At 50.8% G+C, this 26,304-nt stretch overlaps 1 protein-coding gene across 10 annotated transcripts in view; it reads left to right on the forward strand.

Moving 5' to 3' along the window:
- Positions 1–26,304, forward strand: part of RNF43 (ring finger protein 43) — a 67,196-nt gene that overhangs the window by 35,031 nt on the left and 5,861 nt on the right. For 3 of the 10 annotated variants that reach the window (XM_086360720.1, XM_086360710.1, XM_086360711.1), the window contains 6 exons: positions 14,690–14,812; positions 21,253–21,327; positions 21,439–21,570; positions 22,133–22,237; positions 24,752–24,913; positions 25,817–25,919. In XM_086360720.1, coding sequence (XP_086216846.1) covers positions 14,690–14,812; positions 21,253–21,327; positions 21,439–21,570; positions 22,133–22,237; positions 24,752–24,913; positions 25,817–25,919 — 700 coding nt within the window. The other 7 variants (XM_086360714.1, XM_086360719.1, XM_086360712.1 and 4 more) reach the window with 7 other exon arrangements.

Raw genomic sequence — 26,304 nt, forward strand, 5'->3', positions numbered from 1 at the left:
TCCACTAAAGGTAAGATAAAAGAAACCACTCAGAAAAAACATGGAATACTGTTGAGAGTAAGTCAACTCTGAATTTTCCATGCAGATCACTGGTCCAAGTTCTTGTAAAATCTTAGTAGAGACTAAAGCCACCAGAGATACTCAGCCAACACTGTGGGCTAAAGCCAATGGGAGGCAAAACTTTGAGTCATTTCTGGAGGGGTGATAAATAATAGAATTGTTTTTAATAGTCTCTAAACGGCTCCTGCCCTGAAACAGCTTCCGGTCAGATCTAGGGCACAGACCAAAGGACCCGAAGTGACGGGATCACCTAAAGTGACATAGAGTAACAGTCTCCACGTTCATGTCACGCGCTCCCTGCATGTATGTGCTGTGCTCTGTGGATTTACTTTCCCTGTGTATTGCTTCACAGATGGCCTTGGGATTCCTGTACATGAGTGAGTGTATACATGGCTATAGATCTACTGTCAGATTTTAGTCTTTTGAGAGCAGAATCTAGTCCCTTTTTTGGGGTGAGGCAATGCATTAAGGACCATGCTCATTTCTGCACATTGATACTGAAGAAAGACAATAAATAAGAGTACCTGGGGATGGGTTATTAGCAGAAAGTTCTTCCTAAAATAAGTGATTTTGTTCAGGGTTATAGAGATTTAAGCATCATATAAAAGGGAAAGAAGAGAACTATCCCCTGCTTAGAGGTCAAAATACAATAAAACTGGCTTTAAAATGTAAACTTACAGGGAATATACAGAAGGTTTCTAAAGAGAAAGCAGAAATATGAAAATAATCATATCCTGATCAAATGACAAGGCAACCACCAAACTTATTTATCTCAAATATGGTAATTAGAACAGATAATTCAACATGCATTTTTCTTAACATCTAGCATGTACAAGTCCTTCTTACTTGAAGGAGCTCAGGGTTGACTTTACAGGAAGTGAAGTAGTTTCGTCGAACATCTCTTAAGAACCAGGTGTTCTCCTGGAGGAAAATTGGAGAGAGGGCGGGTCACAGGAGAACACTGATACAACTAATTGTAAGAGGTAACTGTTTTAAGAATTTTGAATATATCACTTCAGGACACTCCACGTGTGTGTTAGTCACTCAGTCACGTCCCACTCTTTGTGACCCCCTGGATGGCCCACCAGGCTCCTCTGTCCTTGGAACTCTCCAGGAAAGAATACTGGAGCGGGTAGCAAGGCCCTTCTTCAGGGGATCTTCCCAACCCAGGCCTCCCGCATTGCAGGCAGATTCTTTACTATCTGAGACAGCAGGGAAGCCCAGGAGACTCTACGGGAGAAAGTAATTGGGGGGACTGAAGGCTGGTGAGAGCGTTAGAGAAGGGCCCCGTTGGGCCGGGCTGCAAGGTCAAGGATAAAAAGGGTGGGGAGCTGTAGGACTTAGATCTCGGAGCCTCTGGCTCACAGGAGAATGGGAGGTGCCACTTGGGTTTTTTTTGTAGAGCCAAGGAGATAGGGGAAAGGTTCACGGGAAGAGAAAGTAAAAGGAATTTATTAGCGAACCAAACTGCTTTCCCATATTATACACTTCCTGTAAAAGATTTCTTAAAGCAAAGACAGTGTTTTTCTGGTCTCATTCTCTTTCATGTCTAGAACTCTGCTATAAGAAGCCATTTCGATATCTTACTTTATAGTTCCTAGGAGCTCAAGAGATGCTATTAGGAATTACTGAAGTATTCAGAGAATGGAAATACCAACTGGCACCAATGCCAAGATGTTCAGGCTCCATCCATAGAAAAGCCGAGCCCAAGTGAAATGCCAGTGAAATGCCGAGCCCAAAATGGTAGTCTCTCCTAGGCGCTCATGATACCCTCTCTCACTTTTTCTTTTATCCCCTGCCTAGAAGGCTGCACTGTGGGTGGGAATAAAAATCGACTCTCCCATTGCATCCAGGCAGCTGCCAGCAGTCTGTTTGCCTTGTTCTTTGCTGGCAAATCATTAAACAGTGCCCCCAGAGCAGGCCTCTTCCCCAGGGCCACCCTGTGGACGGGGGTTCGGAGCTGTGGCCAAAGGACGGTCAGCAGGCAGGCTGGAGCGCTCGGGCTGTCTCCAACACAAGCCTCCCCCGGCTGCTGCCTCTTCTGAACAGAAGCCTCTTTGGCCTGATCTCAAACCCCAGTGGCTTTCGAGGAGAGACTCTGGGCATCTGTGTTGGCTGTGGCCTGAACCATTGTGTCCTCCTCCTCCTCATGTAATTTCTCAAGGCAGCTACCCCTGTATTTCCTCTGCTGTTTCTTTATATTGAAGCACAGGGCCCATAATCCATATTTTTTTCCACTTTGCAATGTAAATGGAACAGGCTGTGACTGCCCAGGATCTGGGGATTGGGATCAGCCAAGCATACTCCCTAGCTTCACTTCATCCCCACTCACAGTATGGCCATTAAAACTGGGCAGAGGGACTTCCCTGGTGGCCCATTGCCTTCCAACGCAAGGGGTTGTTCAGTCCCTGCTCTGAGAGCTAAGATCCCACCTGCCGCTTGGCCAAAACACCGAAACATAAAACAGAAGCAGTGTTGTGACAGATTCAATAAAGACAAAAAAACAACAATACGAAAACAAACAACAACAACAACAAAACAACCTGGGCATGGATTTGGTTGATCTGGCCCACTTGAATACAATTTTTTGTTGAGTCACTCAGTTGTGTCCGACTCTTTGCCACCCCATGGACTGCAGCACACCAGGCTTCCCTGTCCTTCACTATCTCCCGGGGTTTGCTCAAACTCGTATCTGTTGAGTTGATGATGCCATCCAACCGTTTCATCCTCTGACGCCCCCTTCTCCTCCTGCCTTCAATCTTTCCCAGCATCAGGACCTTTTCCAATGAGTCAGCTCTTTATATCAGGTAGCCAAAGTATTGGAACAATATAGTATTGAATACAATATCCACCCTCAGAGGGCCTCCAAGCCAGTCGTGGAAGACAGCAGTGTGAAGCAGAGTTTGCAGGGCAGCTGGAAGTCCCTACAACCTCTGAGCAGAAAAACACGAAAGGTGTGTGTGAAACGGCCAGATTTATGTAGCCATTTCACACACTTGCACTGAAATCACTGAACTTAGCAATGCTTGAGTAGCCCTGCTGATATTCCTGATACACCGATGGCATATTTAAGTGAGTAATCTGACTTCCTCAAATTTCATGTCTTTGGTCTTTTTTTAAAATTTTTTCCACAGGGACTGTTTGGTTTTAGTCTTTGGCCTTTGCAGCATTAAAATCTGAATCTAAATAATTACTTAAACACTGCCTGCTTCCAGCAGGTTTCTAAATTCCTTCCATCTCTGGCATGCATTTGGCTAGAACAGAAAAGCAAAGTAATAAAGCAGACTGTGTCAAGGCTGTTTGCAGACAGCACATTGGGTTAAGTGTGAGAGTTCAGTGAACTTTCACGTGTGGGAAGAGTGAAGGCCGGGCCTGGGAAGGGCCCTGACCAAAGCCTCTTTAGACCCTTATCCTGGAAGTATGCGGAGCAGGTATTAAACCCTTGTGATGCTGCCACCCATGTCCAGACCTCAGCCGTCCTGCAGGGACTCTTTGAACAAGACCTGGCTAAATGAGGGGTCTCGGTGCCTCCTACAGGATGGAGGTCAGTGTGGGCATCAAAATCTCCCACAACAGTGGTCATTAGCTGAGCAGCAAAATGCAGCTGACATGTCAGATCTCTTGGTAGGATTGTTAGCATTTGAGGCCAGGTAAATTCGTCCCCTGGTGGAGGGAGAGACTCCAAACCACATGACCAAGGTGTCTTCTAAGGTCTTGACATTCGTGGGCCTCAGAGCCTTAGTATTCTATTTCCGAGCCTTCCTTCCAAAACACACTAAAATGATGTAACTAAAATGACATTTGATGGGCTCCTCCCTCTCATTTGCTCCTAACATCATGCGTAGCTTCTTGGTGCCCCTGTAACTAGAGGTCCTTCTGGACTGAGTCAGGACAAACTGTTTCTCTATGGGAATATGATGGACAAACACTCCACCTCTTGAGGGGCTTCCCTGGTGGTCCAGGGTTAGGACTCCACCTTCCAGTGCAGGGGCCGTGGGTTTGATCCCTAGTCAGGGAACTAAGCCCCGCACATCATGGGGTACAGCCAAAAATTTTAAAAAACCTCTACCTTATGGTGGTTGCGGTTTTTCTCCTTTCTGATTTCCACCAAATAAGGTTTCTTCTCTGATATCAGCTTATTTCAAAATCAACTCAGATAGTCCTTTCTTCTTTCTCCGCCCTTTCTTCTTCCTTCCTTCCTGCTTAATCTGTAAGATACATTTTAGAAATTACAGTTTGGGGAGTTCCCTGGTGGTCCAGTGGCTAAGACTGTGCACTCCCAATTTAGGGGACCTGGGTTCGATCCCCGATCAGGAAACTAGGTCCCACATGCCACAACTAAGACTTGGTGCAGTCAAAATAAATAAATAGATTTTTAAAAAAATTACACTTTGTATCTATGTAATACGTGTAACTTTTTAAAATGTGTGCACGTGTCATTTTAAAATTCCAGAAAGATAGAGCAACACTTAATATTATACCTCCTCCTTGTATGTATTTTATTAAAAGAAATTACAGATAGGTGGTGATAACCTTGGCTTTTCAGGTGATGCAGTGGTAAAGAATCTGCCTGCTCATGCAAGAGATGCAGGTTTGATCCCTGGGTTGGGGAGATCATGTGCAGAAAGGAATGGCTATCCACTCCTGTATTCTTGCCTGGAAAATTCCATGGACGGAGGAGCCTGGTGGGCTACAGTCCATGGGGTTGCAAAAGTGGGACACGACTGAGTGACTGAGCATGAGCGTGCATGACCCTGTGAACCACAAGGATGCCAGGCAGAGGGTGGGGTCAGGAAAGGCCCACCATAGGACCATCGTAGGGTAAAGGAGTCCAGTCACATCATGGAGCTTGGACACGATCTGAGACAAGGGGAGGTAACTTTTTTACTTGAAGAATGAAGACTGTAATGTGGGAGGAGAGAGTGAGAGAGGTGGCAGTCTGCCTGAATGTCCATTATCTGGGTCTGAGCTTGTGTGACCTCTAATTTCAGGACACACCTTTCTCATCCTAGACAAACATGGACGATTCATTGGGAAAGCATCTCTGAGCAGCGTCTGGGTCTGACTCTCTTGTTGTGGCTAGGAGAGATGAGATAAGCCCTAGAGGGGAAGAAGAAAGCTAAGACTGCTGGGCAGAGAGAGCCTAGGCCCAGAGGGAAAAGGAGCAGACGGCCCCTGTCTTGTTGTTAAGAATGATTCAAGTTGGAAAATTCTAGAAATGTAGATCCTGAAGCCTTCCGTCCACGCATTCTAGTACTAAGTTGATGTTTGTTATACCACACAGAATACTTCCCAACACATAGACCTGGAGGTGAAATGGTATAATATTCAGGGAACTGGGGTTGAATTTAGGAGACTTCAGCCTCCTTTAACTCCCTTATGTAACCATGGGCCCTCTGGAGCATGAGGCTCACATTCCTTGTCTGTGTAAAGCAACTTTTAAAGGCACCGTACAGGTCTGAACCAGGCTCAACTGTTAGTAATTCACATCTCTTTTATAAACTGTATGGCAACTGGATTCAAGTTTAGTTTTATGCATTCTTTCACCAAATATGAAGGGCCTGTTTTTCTTGCTGTTCAGTTGCTAAGTCGTGTCTGACTCTTGCATGGACTGCAACACACCAGGCCCCCCTGTCCTTCACGATCTCCCGGAGTTTGCTCAAACTCATGTCCATTGATTAGGTGACCGCCAGGCTCCTCTGTCCATGGAATTCTCCAGGCAAGAATACTGGAGTGGGTAGCCATTCTCTTCTCCAGCGGATCTTCCTGACCCAGGGATCAGACCTGGGTCTCCTGCATTGCAGGTGAATTCTTTACCATCTGAGCCACCAGGGAAGCCCACCAAGAGCTACCAGATGCAGAGCCCCAGACTGGACCCTCAGCGAGCTCAGCTCCTCACTTCAGACTGCCCCTGCCTTCTGCTGGAAGCTGGCAGGTCCTTTCGTCTCTTCTCTTATCAGCCCTCTTACTCACCAGCACCCCTGCCCCCAGGAAGTTTTCTCTGGATCAAGCAAGAGATACTGGAGGCCTCTATCATCCCTCCTGTCTCTGCTAGTCCCTTTCCATCAAGGGTATGCTTCTGTTTCTCTCCTCCCACCAACGTTATTTTCTTTCATACCTTTAAAAAAAAATCACACAATCAAGTAGGAATACATTTTCCTTGTAAAAGCATTTTAACAAATAGATAAAAGGAAACTCCTCTTGACAATCCTCCAGCCTCCCAAGTTAACTGATTAGGAAACTCAGCCACCCCAAAGAGGCAGAGATGCAGTCTAAGGATGGATGGAAATGCAGTCTAGAAGTTTCCAAATCCTAAACAATTCCCGTTAGGATCTACCCTGTAGAGGTGAGCATTGCCCTCTTTAAATAACGGGCAAGATGCCCACACTGGCCCTCAGAGACTACAGCAGCAGCAGCAGCAACTTCAGGCCAGTCTGCTTTTCCCAACGCCCAGCTCCAGGGGCGTGACTTTATGATGCTCCTGGGTCCTGTCGCCAGAGATAAAAGTCAGGTAGTTCCAAGTTCAGGTAATGGAGGTTGCACGGGAGAGGATGATTATAAAATCTGAAAAGAGGAAATGGGGAGAAGGTGCCTTTGATGCCTGGCCAATGTTCCTGATTACAAAGGCAAAATTGTAGCAGGCAGTAAAGTTACCCGTCCAAGGCCTGGGTGAAGGTCTGTGAGTGGACTCAGAGAATAAGAGATGATTGCGGCTGAGCTGGGCGGGGACGAGGGCGGCTGGGGAACAGGAGACAGCAGAGAATTGCTTGCAAGAGCACACACCCTGAGAGGAGGAGATGCCGCGGATTAAATAAGACCCGCGTCAAGTTCGGGGCTCAGTTGAGCCCTGGAATGCCCTTTGTGAGGAGGTAATGAGATCACATGAGAAGGAGGCGGGCTGAGAACTGGAAGAGCTTGTTCAGTGGGGTTGGAGGGCTGAGCCCAGGAGGGAAGTGACCGTGGATAACGAGCTGTCCCAGACTGGGCTGAGGGGAACACTGGCATTCAGAGCTGCTGTGACGACCGCCAGGGAGAAGCTGTCAGAACAGGCTTTGTCCCTTCCAAGAATAAGAAGGCATTTTACTAGTGCGGATGCAACGGTGTCAATAAAAATAACGACCATTTAATGAGCACTTATTGGGACAAGCCTGATAATCCAGGCGCTAAGACTTGGTACTTGCAATGCAGGGGAACTAAACCCCGCATGCCACAACTAAGAGTTTGTATACTTCAACTATAGATCCCGCAGGCTGCAAATAAGACGTGGTGCAGCCAAATAAATACGTACATACAAGTAAATATTTTAAAAAATAGTAATGAGCACTTAGTGAGTGTTGGGAGGCTCCGTGCTAGGCACTTAGGGCCATTGTCTCCAGACTTCATGATAATCAGGAGGCAGTTTTTATTCCATTCTGAACGTGAAGAATGGGAAGTTCAAGAAAGCTAAGAGACAACCTACCCCAGGTCACACAGCTAAATGATGAAGTCAGAAAATGAACCTAAAGGCTGGGAAGGGAATGGAAAAATCAGAACAAATAAGGTGGTGGAAGACAGAAACATACAGACCAGAGCAGGAAATACAGCGCACACCAGCAAAGACCTACGCCCTTACCTCGGTGCTTAAAGTGTGTGTGCAGAGTTGAGTTCTCAGCCGGAGTGGCCTGGACCCTATGGAAGAAGTCCTTGTAATTTGCTCCTCTCATAGCAGTGTCTGGAATTGGGCATTGGGTCTCCCGGCCTTTCAGCAAGTAGTCCTTAAGCTGGCTTGGGTTCTAGGAGCCCTCCCAGCCACACCATCCCCAGGTCCTGCAAGCCCATTTCTCCTGGTCCTCTCCTGATATCACTGACCAGACGGGGGGGCCAATGTGGAATCGTGTTTACATCTGCGTTATTAGGAGACAGTGCTTCCCAAGGAGGCGGATGCATTTAGATCTGCTTTTTTCTCAGGCACCCTCTTCCCAGCTGAAGATTCCCTGGAGGAGAGGGTAAAAACAGCCCCAGTGTTGTACCCCGGGGTGTAAGACCAACCCTGCCTTGCTAGGGAGTTGAATGACCTTTTCTTGGCTTTTGTTTTTAAACTGAGAATGCGCACTTGAGAAACTCTCATTGTAAAGGACTCCATACATAAGCACAGTCAGCATGATTTTCATGCCGCAGATATGACTCTGCAAGAAATACCATGGTACTTTATTTTTTTCAAATGGAATTCCTGATTTAAAGGTCCTATCCCATTTTGCAGGAGACCCAGGTTCGAACCCTGGGTTGGGAAGATCCCCTGGAGATGGGTATGTCAACCCTCTCCAGTATCCTTGCCCGGAAAATCCCATGGACAGAGGAGCTTGGGGGGCTACAGTCCATGGGGTCGCAAAGAGTCAGACATGACTGAAGCGACTGAGCATCCCCCTCACAGAGCAGCCAAAACTGAGATAACTAATACTTTTTAGTTGTCCACACTGGTCGCCACCAATGTGACCACTGTCTGAGCACAAGTGTTCCCTTGGAGTCCAGGTGGGCACAGCATCTTTGCCAGGGTTGAGCCTCCAGGGTCCCTCCTTCTGGGGCACAGGCTGTAGATTCCCAGCACGTGGCACTCTCCAGGCCCCTCCCCATCCTCCAGATTCTGGGGACTCTGACTACCCGCTACCCCCACCCAGCTCCGCAGACAGACTCCTTTCTGCCCTCAGGATACTTCCTTGTCCTCAGTGACTTCTGTCCACAGTCTTTCTCCAAAGTCAGGACGAGAGACCTTTAGCAACTTTTGCTTTTGGTAAATGCCCCCCAAGGCAAGGAAATAGAACACAAGGCTCTCTTCTTGGAATGAGGGGAGAGAAAAGACAGGAACTGTATATAAATAGCTCTCATTCTTCTTTATTCTTCCACAACAACACAAAATAAAACTCAAATTAATATCTTTTGCACATTGTCCTATGATTGAAGTACTCAGAGAAAAACACCAAAATCTCTTCTCCATCTCCTCTCTAATTCCTCTCCTAAAGCCATGGTTATCAGGATTTTGGTACATCGTGCTGTCTTCATAGGTTACTGTCAGTTATCTGATTGTAGGCATTCAATATTTAATTTTAAAACCTATGTAGCAGGGACTTCCCTGCTGGTTCAGTGGCTAAGACTCTGAGCTCCCAATACAGGGGACCTGGGTTTGATCCCTGGTCAAGGAACTAGATCCCACATGCCATAATGAAAAGATCCCGAATGCCGATACTAAGACCCGGCGCAGCCAAATAAATACTTTCTGAAAAGAAATAAATAAAACCTATATAGCAGGCACTGGAGGGGCAGTGGAGGTCTGTCACAGGCTGTGGGAGGGAGGGAGGGAAGTGAGTAGATAACTAAAATACCCTGGGGTAAGTCTCTGTGTGTGTGCTTAGACGCTCAGTTGTGTCTGACTCTGTGACCCCATGGACTATAGCCTGCCAGGCTCCTCTGTCCATGGGATTCTCCAGGCAAGAATACTGGAGTGGGTTGCCATGCTCTCCTGCAAGGGATCATCCCCACCCTGGGATAGAACTTGCATCTCCTGCATTGGCAGGCCAGGGTAAGCCTAGGCCTGGGGAATTACAGTACTCTTAAGGGCCTATGGACAGAGGAGCCTGGCAGGCTGCAGTCCGTAGGATCGCAAAGAGTCGGACACCACTGAAGTGACTTAGCACACACATAAGGGCTCCGAGGAGGGTCTCCAACCTACCTTGACAAAACAGCAACACCAAAGTTTTTGAAGACATGAAACAAGTTCTTTCTGGAGCATGGGCTGCCAGTGCGGAGAGGTGTTGGAAGGGTGGTAAGCCATGAGGAGGCATGAAGGCTTGAAGTGGAGTGGGCAGAGCCTTTTAAGCTGTGTTTATAAGTGCAGACTTTATTCTAAGAGCTATGAGGAGCCCTTTTAGCTCCTAGAGAGAAAGAGTGAGTGAAAGTGAAAGTCGCTCAGTCATGTCTGACTCTTTGCAACCCCATGGACTATACACTCCGTGGAATTCTCCAGGCAAGAATACTGGAGTGGATAGCCTTTCCCTTCTCCAGGGGATCTTCCCAACCCAGGGATCGAACCCAGGTCTCCCGCATTGCAGGCAGATTCTTTACCAGCCACAACGGAAGCCCAGGAATACTGGAGTGGGTAGCCTATCCCTTCGCCAGAGAATCTTCCTGATCCAGGAATCAAACCAGGGTCTTCTGCATTGCAGGTGGGTTCTTTACCAACTGAGGTGTCAGGGAAGCCCAGAGAGGAAGAGAGATGCCCACATTAGACTACTTTGGCTTCAGTATAGGGAACTAACTGAGTGGGGTGGGTTGACCCCAGTTAAGTGGTTAAATTGGATGGTGGCTTGTGTTAGAATTAGTATGGGAATGGCAGAAAGAGGACAAAGAATAGAAATGTTTAGGAGATAGAATTACTAGAATTTGATGACTGGGGACTTCCTTGGTGGTCCAGAGGTTAAGAATCTGCCTTGCAACGCAGGGCACAGCTTCAATCCCTGGTCCGGGAACTAAGATCTGCATGCCTCATGTGCCCCAGTGAAGAGACAATGCGCTGCAACCAAGTCCTGACACAGCCAAATAAATCAACATTAAGAAAAGAGTTTGGTGATCAGTTGTTGGAGGTGGTGGTAGGAGATGAAGGAGCTCAGAGGAGACTAGGAAGTCATCTAACTTGAGTAATAGGTGGATGGTGGTTCCAGTCCCTCAAATAGGGAACACTGGAGGGGTAGTTTTGAGGCATAAAATGATTAGTTTAATGGTGAAATGCTGAGTTTGAGGTGTCTCATTTAAGGTTCTTCCGGAGAAGGCAATGGCACCCCACTCCAGTACTCTTGCCTGGAAAATCCCATGGACAGAGGAGCCCGGTAGGCTGCAGTCCATGGGACTGCTAAGAGTCGGACACGACTGAGCGACTTCAGTTTCACTTTTTACTTTCATGCATTGGAGAAGGAAATGGCAACCCACTCCAGTGTTCTTGCCTGGAGAATCCCAGGGACAGGGGAGCCTGGTAGGCTGCCATCTATGGGGTCACACAGAGTTGGACAAGACTGAAGTGACTTAGCATAGCATAGCATAGCATTTAAGGTTCTTCAGGGCAGAAATGCCCAGGCCCCTCTTGAGGGTCTGGAACTCAAGAGAGGTCTGGGCTGCACTTATGTAATTAACCACCTCATTGTGGAAATCAAAGTCGAGGGTTTGGCTGGGGTCACCCAGGGGGACCATAGAGCACTCTTCACTAAAAGAGAGCCTGGAATATTCCTGGAAGTCACCACAAGTATTTCAGGGACTTGTGTTTGGGTCGTATGCTTTAGCAATGTATAATTAGGAAGGCAGATTTTCTTGGTTATGAATTAGGGGAAGTACCATGTTTTCAAAGTCAAATGAAGACTGTTCTTTTTTTTAAACTTCATCTTACTTCTTTCTATCTCTCTAATGGTCTGCTCTCAGCTATGTAATCCTGGGCATGTTCCTTAACTGTTCTGTGCTTCTGTTTCCTCATTTTTAAAATGGAGATGATTTTAGGGTTGTTAGGAGGATAAAAAGAATACACAAAAGTGGTTAGGACACGGTCCACCATGCTTGCTCAACACACGTGAACTCTCATCGTCATCCTCATCGTTGGATGGACAACGGCAGACTCACTGTGTTTCCTTTCTTTTTTCTTTTTACTTTGTTTACGGCCGCGCTGGGTCTTCGTTGCCGCGGGCTGGCTCTCTCTAGTTGCGGCAAGCAGGCCTACTCTGTAGGAGCCTTGTGCCGCGCTGGCTGCTCACTGCAGTGGCTTCTCTTGTTGCAGAGCGTGGGCTCAGTAGTTGCGGCACATGGCTTAGTTGCCCTGTGGCATGTGGAATCTCCCAGGACTAGGGATAGAAGCCTTGTCCCCTGGATTCCTAATGCCTGGACCAGCCCGAAGTCCAACTATGTGTCTCATTTGGAGTGGAGTCAGGCAGAGCTGGGTTCTAATCTAATCAGGATTTCCCTGAGCCTCAAGCTTCTTCCTCCAAGTGGGGGTGAGCACACCTACCTGGTAGTGAGATAACATCTGCAGGCTCTGGCAAGCCAAAGGCGTTTACTGATGGCTCATTTCCTCCGTCTCCTCCTTCTGTAGCTGTTAGTTCAGGACCAGGGAAGCCTGGTGACACTGCACCATATTTCCCCTCCATCTCAGCACCTTCTGTTGAGCACTCTAGGCGAGGGCATGTTGGTTCCCACCCCTGCAAGAAGACCTGGGGGCAGTGTGGTGGTTACATTTTCGCAAATCCTTCTCCAAAGACTGCTCCTCTCCAAAGTGACTTTCTCCTGTCCCCCTTGACCTCTGGTCAGGGAGAAGCATCTTGGAGTCATCTTGAGAAAGTTGGACTAGCCGTACCACCTACGTGGTAGATAAGATCCTACGTGCATGCCCTGCGTGCTTGCTCAGTCGCTTCAGTCATGTCCAACTCTTCCCATCCCCATGGACTGCAGCCCGCCAGGCTCCTCAGCCCATGGTTTCTTCGGTTTGCAGTCCCTCCCAACCCTCAGCACAGGCTGCTTCCTCTGCCACGAAGCCACCCTCCCCCTTGTTGTAGGTCCACTGGGTGAACACACATCATTTAAGTCCCCAAAGGAGCACAAGTCACTCTGCCCTCCCCCGTGGGATTGTAGGTCCTCATCCCCAGGCCCTCCAGGGGGCCCTTGAAGGAACCTGCATCATTACAGCACAGTACTCTTGTATTCTGAGCTTCTTTGAGGCAAAGAGCCTACCGTATTCATTGTTGACTCCTCCTCCATTCATTGAACAGTGCCTGGCACCAGGAGGGCCTTCGGTGTTGGTAAAATGAAGAAATGAATGAGCAGATGGACAGACTAGCAGAGCTTGTTGAGATGGGGCTACAGCTTCACTACAGCCCCCAACTTTATGCCCCAGACCATTTCTGGGGGCTGGGGGATATAGAAACTTTCTCACACACTAAATCTTGATCACCACCGGCCTGATAGTCCTTAATTTCTGGCAGCAAGAATGGAACTCACTCCTCTCTCAACATCCCCTGCTCAGAGATTTTTATTCACAGGGATACAATTCACAGTGAGCTAGTGCATACTTACTGAGAACCTACTATGTTCAGGCGGCTGCAGTGACACAGTATGAGTGCTTTCAAAAAGTGATTGTGCTTTTAAATCCAGATTGGCATTATCATGTTCATAAACATCTTCATAAATTCAAATTTGTCTCTGCTTCCTGTGACCAAATTCTCTCTGGCTCTTCCTGGAAGTCCTTTAGACTTCAACAGCAGGAGCCAGGGAATCATGGGCAACTCCCTAGAAAGAAGTCCCATTCTTGACAGGATGCGTTGGGTTTCTACCATGTGGGAATCCCTGGCCCATAGCATTATGCTTTGCTCTCACAGTACTCTGGGAAAATTAGGTTTGAGTGGGTATTAGAATCACCCTGAAGGAGGGACTTCCCCGGAAGTCCAGGGAAGTTTGGTTAAGACTCACACTTCCAAGGCAGAGGTAGCAGGTTCAATCACTGGCTGAGGAACCTGCATGCGATGTGTGCGTGCTCAAGCGCTTCAGTCGTGGCTGACTCTTTGTGGCCCCATGGACTGCAGCCCGCCAGGCTCTTCCGTCCGTGAGATTCTCCAGCCAAGACTACTGGAGTGGGTTACCCTGCCTTCCTCCAGGGAATCTTCCCAACCCAGGGATTAAACCTGCATCTCCTGCATTGCAGGCGGCTGAGCCACCGGAAAAGCCCTTCGTGCCATGAGGTGTGGCCAAAAAAAAAAAAAAGTCACCCTGAAGAAGAAGAGAGTGTGCAGAAGGGCAGTTTCATCCCTTTGGCGTGGGGACCTGTAGTCTCTGTTCGGCCTGTTGGCCTGCTTCCTCTGAGTCACTGCTCTGCACCAGCCAGGCTGGAGGCCCCAGGTCTTGGCTGGACCTGCCATACCCTCAGAACAGGTGGGCAGAGCAGGCTGCATCCTCCTATCCACCCTTCCAGGTTACAGGATGAGCTCCTACGAATTGTGCTTCCAGGAATTTGGCTAAGAGACTTAACTCTTAGCCAAACCTTATCCCCTAACAGTTCTCCTCTCTATCAGCAACCTGCTTACTCCCAGGATAGGCAAAGGGGGATGTTGAGGGGAGCAAGATAGCACCCAGTGAGAAGACCCAAAGCACAGGAGCGATGGGCATCTCCATGGCAACAGCTACCGTAGGGACAGGAGGCACCAGCGGTGCCCAGCACTGCCCTTGGAGAGCAAGGGAGGAAGGCAAGATTCTGAGTGCACTGAGAGAGGCTCTGCACCTGGGGTCTTGGAGCAGAATTAGGAGGTGGGAGAGGCTAGGGCCAGGAGGGCCCTTTGCAGCTGACCCATTTGGAAAAGCAGGGCTGGAGGGTTGCTGGAGCAGCTTTGCAACAGGCTCTTCACTTAGGTGCCCGTTTTGGACAGCCCTCACTCGTGTGTGCCCCCACCTCCGAGCATCCTTGGTCCGGGGGCTCCTAGCTTGCTGTGAGACCATCTGATAGGAAGCCTCCTCTATTGTGGCACCAAGAGGCCTGCCAGGCCCCTGTGAGAACAGTGAGGAAGTGCCCGGCTCTCCCAGCTGTGCCTTCTGCTCCCTAGAGCCTCCTAACCTGTCTCTCTCCTTCTCCCTGCAGTCTCACCCCCTATACCTGTGCAACGCCAGTGATGACGACAATCTGGAGCCTGGGTTCATCAGCATCGTCAAGCTGGAGAGTCCCCAACGGGCCCCCCGCCCCTGCCTGTCACTGGCCAGCAAGGTAGAGTCACCCTTGACTCCCACACACTCTTCACCCAGCTCTGGGCTGTGAGAGGTCCTGTGCTTGTTGTCTACTCTTTTCTCGAGAGTGATACGCTCAGTTGAGGTTTTTATAGCCCATGACGGGTCTAAGAGACGTGGAAATGCAGCCCCCTGTCCTTTCCCCACCAACCATGTAGCAGCAGAACCTCCTGGAGTCACCTAGGGCTTGGACCCTATCCTGCCTCCTCCCTGGCGTGTGGACGTTCCGACACCCTGCCCCCTGCCCAGCATCAGTGCCAAGAAGGGGTCAGCCAGAGGGCTTTTCCATCTTTCAGATATACTCACTGAGCACCATGCAAAGAGAGCAGAAACAGAAGCCAGCGCCCCTTAAAATACTGTTCCTCTGAGATTGCAGAGTGGTGGGATGCACTTCCACGGGGCGCCCCTGGCTGGAGCTGGCAGCCGCTGCCACCTGTCCACTGTCATGGGCTCTCTGGCTGGCATGCTACCCACCGGCCTGCCACCTCATGGACCCGCACACATCTGCGGTCACGACCCCTGCTTTCACATCAGTGACTGTTTTCTTTGTGCTGATATGAGGGTGGGACCCAGCATAGATACTTCTTGCATATTAATTCTCATTTTACGTTCCACAACAATCAGGAAAACTAGACATTGTTATCCTCTATTTGACGTAGAAGACAAGTGAGGGTCAGAAAACTTGAGTAACTTGCCAGAGGACGTAGTGAGCAAGGGGCGGAGCTGAGATTTGAACCGAGCCTCATCCAGTTCTCAGCCCCGAGTTTTTAATCCCTGGCACAGGGATTATTGCCTCCTGTTCTGGATGGGAAAACGGAAGCTCTGTGGCACGATTCTCATGCTGACACAAGCCAGAGTGTAGCTAGGTTGTGGGCGGCTCGGTCAGGCAGACTTTGGGGCGGGGGTCCTACTCCCAGAGTGGAGGTGAGAGAGGAGGGTGACAGCCCCACCCTGTGGGCCTTCTCCTTGTGCTCAAGCCCAGGCCCTCCCAGGGGGGTTCGTGGTCCTCCTGAGGGCTGTTTCCTGGGCCAGGAGTCTCAAGGGAAGAGCCTGGGTTCTTTGCTGATTCCCCAGGGGAATCAGTGGGCAGAGTGTGGTGCCCACGGATGGGTGAAGATATTCTCTGGTTATGCTGATGCCGAAGGGGCTCCCAGGGAGGGGGAGATGGGGGTCAGGGCCCACCAGAGGCACTGGAGAGTGTGGTGTGTCTGCAGGATGGTGCGGGGCCTTGCTGGCAGCAGCATTTTGTTAGGCTGAAGCTGCCCTGCTTCTGGCTATTTCATTTCCATCACTTGACAAAGTATGCCAAATATCACTCATTGTTCATTTGGTAAATGACTGCCTGCTGTCAGGTAGGGGAATGTGAGCAGGGGGTCGGGGGATGGACGGATGGGGAGGACGGGTTCTGAGACGCCCTGCTGTCCCTTTGAAGCAGAGAGTGACTTCACATGCACGTGGACACTCAGCAATCCGTCAGGATGCGCCCACGTAGGACAGGGGGCTTCCTGTCGCCCTTAGAGGACTAAGTTTCTGTAGGAGACATGAGCCATGTGCAGAGACGCTGGGTCATGAGGGACATCGGTTAGTGCTCTCTGAAGTACTTAAGTAACCTGGTTGGGCCTTTGTTTCCACTCCCATAAAATGGGACTTTGATTTTCTACCCCGGTGACCAAGGTGAGGTTGAAAATAGTGTCTGTCAAGTGCCAAGTAGTGCCTAAGCTAAATCAAATGCAAAACCAACAGCTCAGGAGAAGCACCTTGACCTCCCAATATTTTAAACATCACACAGGCTTAACTGAACTCTTCAGTGTGGTTTTTTTTTTTTTTTGCTTTTGGTTGGAATTCTATCAGTTCCATATGTTAATACAAGTTTTCTCATAGGAAAATGAATTGTGCCTAAGAAATGCAGTGTGCGACCCCATAGACGGCAGCCCACCAGGCTCCGCCGTCCCTGGGATTCTCCAGGCAAGAACACTGGAGTGGGTTGCCATTTCCTTCTCCAATGCATGAAAGTGAAAAGTGAAAGTGAAGTCACTTAGTCGTCCGACTCTTAGCGACCCCATGGACTGCGGCCCACCAGGCTCCTCCGTCCATGGGATTTTCCAGGCAAGAGTACTGGAGTGGGGTGCCATCGCCTTCTCCGTAGCTTGGTTAAACATATTTAAAACTAGGGTCATGGGAGGAATAGGGGAAAGGTGGCTCTTTGGTGAGGAAATTTGAAAACCACTGACCTCCATCAGCTCTGCGTTGGTGTATCAGTTAGTGTCGGGGGTGCCGTCACGATCCCGAGAACTGGGGCTCGGGAGCCAGGCAGCTCTGTGCCTGGAGCCCGGTGTCTCCACTGCCCTCAGTGTGACTTGAACATTTCAGCTCTTGGAGCCTCCGTTTCCCCGTCTGTAAAAGGGGAATAATGATGGGGCTGACGTCATGTAGTAGTTAGGAGGGGTGGAAGAGACAGTGCAGATGGAAGCTCTTGCCCTGTGCCTAGCACACAGCGATCACCCAACAAATGATTGCAGCGGTCACTGTGGCCCTGGTCATCGGCGTCTTTCTCCTGTGCTGGTTATCAAGGTTGGTCTTTCTCTCTCACTGTCCTCGCTCTGTCTCTGAAACCCTCACTGTAGTTCTTCTGGACTTTCATTCTTGTCAGCACCACCACCTTCCTCCTCCTGCCCAGTCACCAAGATTGGTTTCTTCTTATTTAGTATTTTTTTGGCCATGCCTCACGGCATGTGTGATCTTAGTTCCCCAGCCAGGGATCAATTTGGAGCCCCCTGCGCTGGAAGTGTGGGGTCTTCACTACTGGACCACCGGGGAAGTCCCCGTCTCTGTTTCTCTGTTAGCACCCTTGTGATTCCCCAGGCCCTTACCACCCTGTGCCTGGACCGGAACAGTGGCTTTTGGCCTGGTGGAAGGAGCTGGCTCTAGAGACAAAAAGATGGATATAAGCCCCGCTTCTTTTACGATAGAGACCACCCCCTGGTAACCAGGTACTCAGAAGGCTGAAATCCTCGGTGGGAATTCTGCTTCCACTGCTTATCAGCTGTGTGACCCTGGACAAGTTGTTCAGTCTCTCTGAGCCTCAGTTTCGTCAATTTAGAAGTGGGGCTGGTGACTGTCTTATAGAGTTGTTGTGATGAGCAAATGAAATCACGCACGCAAAGCACATGATAATAGCTAATACGATAATAACACTTACGGAACACTTACTCTGTGCCAGGCACTTATTATAAGGCTTTACATGGATTAAATTATATAGCCCTCAAAACAACCCTATGAAGTAGGTTCAATTATTGGAAAACTATGGCACAGAGCAGTTAAATGACTTGCCCAAAGTTTCACAGCTAATAACTGATAGCAGATTCAGTCTGGGCAGAGTGGATCTCAATAAAGGTGTTATCCCTTCTACTTCCTCCTACTCTCACTTTCAAGCCGAGATGAAGCCCACCTCTTCTACTGAATCTGTCCTGGCTGACTCAGCCCAGCTAGGCCACTGAGAGCAGAAGCCCTCACCTCCAGGCATGCTCCCAGGGTCTCTGGCCATGCTTTCACACCAGACTTCATGAAAGGGCCTTGTCCAGGGCTGGGGTGGGAGCGGGGAAGCCAAGGGTCCTTCTTACCCCCAGTCCCACCCTCAACCTCAACTCACTTTTATCTCTTTTGTGTTGAAGATTTGTCAATGTGTGCGTGCATGCGTGCGTGTGAGTGTGTGTGTGTGTGTGTGTGTGTGTGGTGGTGGGGAAGATGGAGCAAAGGGCTTTCTGCAGTGAAAAAAGGTTTGGAAATGACTGGTCTGTTTCATTTATTTGTACTCTAGAATGTTATCAGCATTATAATTTTACATATATGCCTTGTCTCCACAGCTAGATTATGAGTTGTTCTGGAGGGCTTGGCCTTCCCCGGCTTGGTGTCCTGGGCACAGTGGGTGCTCAGTCAGTGATGAGGGGGAGATCCACAGTGATGTGTCTGGAGAGGAAGATCTAAGGTGCGGGGCAGTGCAGAGCGTAGACGTGCCCGAGTCCTGGGACACACTGGCCTCCCTGCTCTAGGCAGTGGGCAGCCTGCTTACTGCTCTTAGAAGGCCGGCTGCCTCTGCAGCTCCCAGAGAGGCCTCTGGGATGTCTTTCTAAAGCTTATCTATCTTGAGGGCCTGCCCATCCTCTCTCTTCCAGGTTCTCGTCTCTGAAGAAGTGCTTCTCTTCCTCCCTCCCTCTTGCTCGGGTGCAGCAGGGCAGCATGGGTAGTCCCCCGAGGGGACAGCCATCTGGCCCTATATGTTGCTTTTTGATTCCTAGAATTCTGGACATGGACACCCACTGCCTGAAAGTCCTGTTTGTTTTCCCTGTTGGCCAACCCTCTCTCTTTGATCACTTTTACAACTTTGTAATTATGGGCTGTATTCGGCTGGGGTGTTTGAACATCAGGGTAATTACTTTCCACTGTTCCTACCCCAACCCTTCAAAGAGAGAGGGGTGGGGAAGTCAGAACATCTCTAGAGGAAGAAGTCTGTGCCCTTCCCTCCTGCTCTTCCCGGCTGGGCTGGGTTCAAGGTCTCACCCTGGGGATGAGAAGCAGAAGGCCTTGGTGGCACTGAGGATCCAGGAGTCTCAGTTCTGTGACTGCTGGGGTGACCCCCACCCCACCTCTTGGCCAGTTTATGGACTAGGAGATTAGCAGGAGTCCTTCTCCTATTCCCCTGGGGTAGCTCCCATGCTGTGGTTTGGAGGCCTCTGAAGATTGGACAACTTTTTTAATTTGGTTGGCCACCTTCACAGCACGTGGGATCTTAGTCCCTTAACCAGGGATGGAATCCACGCCCCTTGCATTAAAAGAGCAGAGTCTTAACCACTGGACCACAAGGGAAGTCCCTGGACCACTTTTATTTTTTTCCCTGGGGTCACCTAGATGGCCTAGGGGGTCTCCTAGGGGAGACTTCCAGCGCAAAAGCAGGCTAGAGGAGGATGAAAGCTGTGAGCTCTCCGCCTCTTCAGCAGTTCGCACAGGGACAGCCTGGCGAGCCTGGGCCTGGGCGCTGGTGGAGGGCCCGGCCCAGCTCCGCAGGGAAGGAGGAAGGGAAGGGGGAAGTTGTCCTCCAGACCGAAAAAGCCCCGCTTGAGTGTCTCCACCAGCCTCCCGGGGCGTCCCTGCCTGTTCTGAGGGGCCCCTACGGCTGCCCGGGGAGTGGGGAGCAGGGAGCAGCAGCCGTGCCCCCGGCCGGCCCTGCGGGAGACCTGTTCGGAGACCTGCCCCGACAGGCTCTCCCGGGAAGGGAAGCCGAGATCAAAGCGCTGGGGGTGTGAGCGAGTGAGTAAGCCCGGCGCGGGCTCCTCTTCCTGCCTCCACCATGTGTGGAGCGGTTAACTCCTTCAGCGCCTGCAGGAAGGCTCCGGCCCCAAGGCCCCAGCCCCAGGCCCTCAGCAGGCCCGGGCCCCTGAGGCCCCAGGCCTGCGGCCTGGAGGGCGTGTGCGCCCGAGGGAGGCCGCGGAGCGCTCTGTCTGCCGGTCCTCTGCCCGCGCGCCCCCACCGCAGCCTCAGCTCTCAGCTCTCGCGTCTTCCTGCACCCCCAGAGCCCCTCGACTCCCGCTTCTGGTTCTCTCTCTGGCTTCTGGTTCTCTCTCTGGCTCTGCCGTCTGCTCGCCCGCTTGGCTCGACTCTGGGAGCTTGGCGAGCGCGCGTGTGGCGTCCTTGTGGGAACAGCCCCTTGGGTGCCTCCCCAGCCCAGGCTCTGTCGCCCCCCTCAGGGAGGGGTGAAGGGCAGAAAGCACCGGCCGGGGGCCTCAGTAAGGCCCTGAACTGGAGCCGAGGGGTAGTTGGCCAACTGGACAGCGGCGGGGAGACAGAGATGGGCTGAGCCCGGGACTGTCCTTGACGCCGGGGGAGAGGAGCGCCCCGGGCTCCTGGATCGGCCTGCGGAGGCGAGGGGATGCCCTGCACCCTCCTCTTCTCGGGCAAGGCTGGACCCTGGAAAGCCCAGTTCTGTTCGGAAGGAGCTCTCCGCCTTTCTGAACAGGGGACCGGTCACCCCCAACGCCCCGGGTTGGGGGACTGCGATCACTCCCTGCTCTCGGTTCTCACCCTTCTTAGCGAAGGCAGACTAGAGGTACCTCCATGGCAGGGCCATCTTACTTGTCCCCAGGCCTGGAGCCTAGTCCACCCCCTAGCACCTACTGAATCCTGTTAAGGGTTTGCTCCCTTACAAAAGGAAGGACTGAATGTGATCCTTGAAGGCAATGGCCCTGGGTGAGCTCAGGGCAGGGAAGGGAGACCCTAACCACACTGACCCCTTGCATGTGTTAGAGGTGTGAGCGTGCAGAGGTGTGGGGTGCGCCTTAGGCAGGGGTGGATGTGTGAGGGGGTGAGGCTGGGGTGTGGACGGGCTGTGTCTGACCCTCGCCAGACCTCTGCTGTGTGTCTCTGCAGGCCCGGATGGCGGGGGAGCGGGGCGCCAGCGCCGTCCTCTTTGACATCACGGAGGATCGCGCTGCTGCTGAGCAGGTACCCTGGATGAGGGGTGCTTGAGGAGGGGGCTGGAGGGAGGAAGAGAGAGGTGCTGCAGGAGCAGAAGTCAGGACACAGCTGCCCTTGTGGGCACTTCCTCTCCTGCAGCTGCAGCAGCCTCTGGGGCTGACGTGGCCTGTGGTGTTGATCTGGGGTCACGATGCCGAGAAGCTGATGGAGTTTGTGTACAAGAACCGAAAGGCCCACGTGAGGATTGAGCTGAAGGAGCCCCCGACCTGGGTAAGCGGGCCAGGTCTCCAGCCCTGGCCCCAGCACCTGCAATCACTACCCCCTTTCCCTGTGCGACTGTCTCCGAAAGCCCTCAGACTCCTGGAGCGCAAGAGACCTTAGAAGCCCCCCAGGCCAACTCTATCCCCTTTCTTCCCCACTCTGGGCTGCATCTTCAGGATGAACAGATTGGGCCGGCTGAGTTCTGAAGTGGTTTTTCAGCATCTTGGTTTCTTGGAACACAGTAGCAGAGCCAGAATGAACCCCTGGGCCCCCTGACGCCTGGCTGGTATTTCTCCACCCACTGGGAAGTTCCCACCTTGCAGAGGGGTTGCTGTCCCCTTTTCCCCAAGCACACAGACCTTGAGATCGTACCTCTCACAATTGGCATCTGGAGGACCCTCCCCAGTGAGTGTCTGTGGGCAGAAAGGGACCACCTAACCCCACCTGTGACCTTACCCCCTCTTACCCCTCAAGGGGCCCCCCTGTTCTCTGTGTGTCTCCTGTGTTTCTCCCGAGTTGGCCTCTCTCCTTCTACAGGTGTGACCCTTTCTCTCTCTGCTCACTCCCCCAGCCAGATTACGATGTATGGATCCTCCTGACGGTGGTGGGCATCATCTTTGTGGTCATCCTGGCCTTGGTGCTGCGTATCCGGTGCCGCCCTCGCCACAGCAGGCCGGTGAGCAGGGTGGGCTTCCTGGTGGAGGTGGGCAAGCGCATGTGTGGGGGAGGGTGGGGAGCAGGAAGGGAAAAAGTAAGGAAAGAAGGTGCCCTTGTGCCCATGAAACAGTTTACATCAACCCCCCTTCTGTCCCCTCCCCCACTCCCTGCTTGCAAATGACTTCGTTAATTTCCAGCAGCCTCTCCGCACAGGTGTCCTCATTTGTTCATTCATTCAACAAAACATTCAACAAATAGAGAGCTCCTGTTATGTGTCAGGCACGTTCCAGGTGTTGGGGCTCCTGCAGTGAGCAAAAGACAAAAGCTCTCTCCCCTCAGGGAGCTTTCATTCTAGTGGAAATAGACAACAAAATAAGTAAAATATAGAATACCTTAGATGGTGGTAAGTCCAGGGAGAAAAATAAAAAAGGGGAAGGAATGCAAAGGGAGCAGCATTAGTTTTTAAAAGCAAGGCCAAGGAAGGCCTCGTTGAGAGGATGACTTTACAGGAAAGACCCTCAGTGGGTGAGGGGGTGATGCGTGCAGATGCCTGGAGAGAAAGTGATTGAGGTGAGAAATCAGGACACTGCAAGCCCTTGAGACAGAAGTGTACCTGGTATGTCTGAGGATCAGCACGAAGGCATGCGGTGGAATACAGTGGGTAAGAGGGCAGGGCAGGAGGTGAGGACAGAGTTCATGGGGGCCCAGTGGTATTGGACTGTCTAGGCTGTTGTCATGAGTTTTTTTTTTTTTCCACTCTGGATGAAATGGGAACCATGGGATGGTTTTGAGCAGAACTAGAGCCATGATCTGACTTAACTTTTAACACGATCACTCATGCCACTGAGGTGAGACCAGATTACAGGGCAGCAAGGCTGGAGACAGAGCAACCAGCACAGAGGCTATTACCAGATTCCAGGTGACAGTAATCGTAGCTTGGCTCAGGGAGGAGTCAAAGTGATGAGAATTAGATTCTCCCTATACTTTGAAGGCAAAGCCAACAGGTTTTCTTTTTCTTTCTTTCTTTGAAATAAGAGAGTTAGTAGTACTACTTTAGTAAACTAAAAAGGAAAATGCAAAACCTATAACTTTGGAAGAAAAGTTATGACCAACCTAGATAGCATATTCAAAAGCAGAGACATTACTTTGCCAATAAAGGTCCATCTAGTCAAGGCTATGGTTTTTCCAGTGGTCATGTATGGATGTGAGAGTTGGACTGTGAAGAAAGCTGAGTGCCGAAGAATTGATGCTTTTGAACTGTGGTGTTGGAGAAGACTCTTGAGAGTCCCTTGGACTGCAAGGAGATCCAACCAGTCCATCCTAAAGGAGATCAGTCCTGGGTGTTCATTGGAAGGACTGGTGCTGAAGCTGAAACAGCAATACTTTGGCTACCTCATGCAAAGAGTTGACTCATTGGAAAAGATCCTGATGCTGGGAAGGATTGGGGGCAGGAGGAGAAGGGGACGATAGAGGATGAGATGGCTGGATGGCATCACCAACTCGAAGGACATGAGTTTGGGTGAACTCTGGGAGTTGATGGACAGGGAGGCCTGGCGTGCTGCGATTCATGGGGTCGCAAAGAGTTGGACACGACTGAGCAACTGAACTGAACTGATAACCCATTCAAGAATCGGAGACTCTTACTGTAGTTAATGAATCTATTTGATAAAAAGATTAACTGAGTGTATTTGGTGCCAGGATTAGGAAGACTCCATCCACCCTAATGGATCATAACATTGTACAACACAGCCTTCCCTTCTATAGATTTCCATAAAACGGGTCCACCACACCCACAGTTACTCCCTTGGTGTTCAAAAACACAAGATCCCAAGTGCCCATCAGATGGCAGCATTCCAGCCAATCCAGATCCCCCTTAGCATTCCTTAACAAGTGATCAAAACCATCACAGTCTTACCACCAGCTATTACCCATGCCCAAAGCATCCTTACTCCACGGTATGAATGGATCTTCCTCCATAGGGATTTTCTTCCACTCTAACAGTAAAGTTCTAAATGGGCAAAATATTATTAGGAGAAACAGTTAACTCCTGGAACCATCACTTCTATAGAACCTCAGGGCCAACAGGTCTTCTAATGGATTGATCATGGAGGAATCAGTTGAGAATAGTTAAGAATGACACCGTTATTTTTGGCCTGAGCGGTTAAAAGAACAATTGCCATTTACTGAGGGGAGGAGGACTGGGGAAGGACAAGTGTGTGGTTGAGGTGATTCATGGCATTAGGGGTGTGGGGCTTGTGAAGTTGGACGTGCCTATTAGATATTCAAGATGCCATGTCAAGGCGGGGCAGTTGGGAGAAAAGTTCCTCTCCTGGGTCATCAAGGGAAGGAAAGGTAATAGTACGCATGGGGGAATGGGATGAAATGCTTACAGGGCCGTGGAAGGACTCCGAGAGTACAAACTCCCTGGGTGGTCCAGTGGTCGTGTGATCTAACTGCGTGACAGGGACCTGAGCACAGGCCAGGGTGCAGGGGGAGGAGCCCTGGTCCCATTCTGGCCCACCGTTCTCCCCAGGACCCCCTTCAGCAGCGAACAGCCTGGGCCATCAGCCAGCTGGCCACCAGGAGTTACCGGGCCGGCTGCCGGGGCGCCCGGAAGGAGTGGCCAGACTCCAGGAGCAGCTGCAGCTCCGCCCCGGTGTGCGCCATCTGCCTGGAGGAGTTCTCCGAGGGCCAGGTGAGGCCAGGCTGGAGAGGGAGGTGGGTGAGGCTAGTGTGGGCATCCGGTCTGCATCTGTGTCCTGTGTATCCTGCATGGACAACCCTGAGGTTTGGTCATTTTCCTGGTTTTCCAGGGAAAGAGAACTTCTGTTTGTTGAGTGTGTACCACATGCCAAGCTCTGCAGTGAGTGCTCTAGAGGCATCTGTCACCCTCTTGACAGTGAGGGGTCGGGGTGGATTAGTTTTTTAGCCTCATTTTACAGCAGAAAACTGTTCAGAAACTTGCCCAAGGTCATATGCAGTGGCAAAAGTCTAGATTCTCTTGATACCAAAGCCCATACTTTTTCTGTTGTGCTAGGAGGTCTTTGAAAGCAGGTGTTGGCAATAAAGGAGAGGCCAAGAACTTCTCTCGTGGTCCAGTGGTTAAGAAACCTCCTGCCAATGCAGGGGACATGGGTTCAATCCCTAGTCTGGGAAGATTCCACATGCCACGGGTTCAACTAAGCCCACTCCACAGCTTCTAAAGCGTGTGTGCCCTAAGGGCCAGTGCTCTGCAACAAGAGAAGCCACTGCGAGAAGCCAGTGTACCGCAACAGGGGAGTAGCCCCTGCTCACCATGACTAGAGAAAGCCCGAAAGCAGCAACGAAGACCTGCTGCTGCTGCTAAGTCGCTTCAGTCCTGTCCGACTCTGTGCGACCCCATGGACTGCAGCCCACCAGGCTCCTCCATCCATGGGATTTTCCGGGCAACAGTACTGGAGTGGGGTGCCACTGCCTTCTCCGAACGAAGACCTAGTGCAGCCCAAATTAAACAAATGAATTTTTAAAAGGGGAGGGCTGAGGGAGTCAGGGATGCCCTGCTTCCTAGCCACTGCTGTAGCTGCCGTCAACTTTGGCTCTGACCCTTTGTTTTCTCCAGGAGCTCCGGGTCATTTCCTGCCTCCATGAGTTCCATCGTACCTGTGTGGACCCCTGGCTGCATCAGCATCGCACTTGCCCCCTCTGCATGTTCAACATCGTAGGTAGGAGGTGGGCCAAGGGCTCCCCTGTGTGCAGGCAGATGGGTAGAGAAGGGGCTTCCTTCTGGGCAAATGTTTTGCCTTGAAGTGGAGCAGAAGGCAGGACTGACTCAGACGTTCTCTAAGCTGTGCCCTTGGGACTTCCGTCGTGGTCCAGTAGTTAAAAATCTACCTTGTAATGCAGGGGATGTGGGTTTGATCCCTGGTCAGGGAACTAAGATCGTACACGCTTCAGGGCAACTAAGAAACATAAACCCAAGCACTGCAATGAAGATCCAGTGCAGCCAAAACAACAACAGCAGTTAATAAAATTTTTAAAAATAGAAGTTGTGCACTGGTTGAGGGTACCTCCCCTGAGCCGGGCAGACAGCTTTTCTGTGTATTTTCA

The sequence above is a fragment of the Bos grunniens genome, chromosome 19 (assembly GCF_055505025.1).
Source record: "Bos grunniens cultivar Pamir isolate PY7600 chromosome 19, Bosgru_T2T1.0, whole genome shotgun sequence".
Taxonomy (NCBI): domain Eukaryota; kingdom Metazoa; phylum Chordata; class Mammalia; order Artiodactyla; family Bovidae; genus Bos; species Bos grunniens.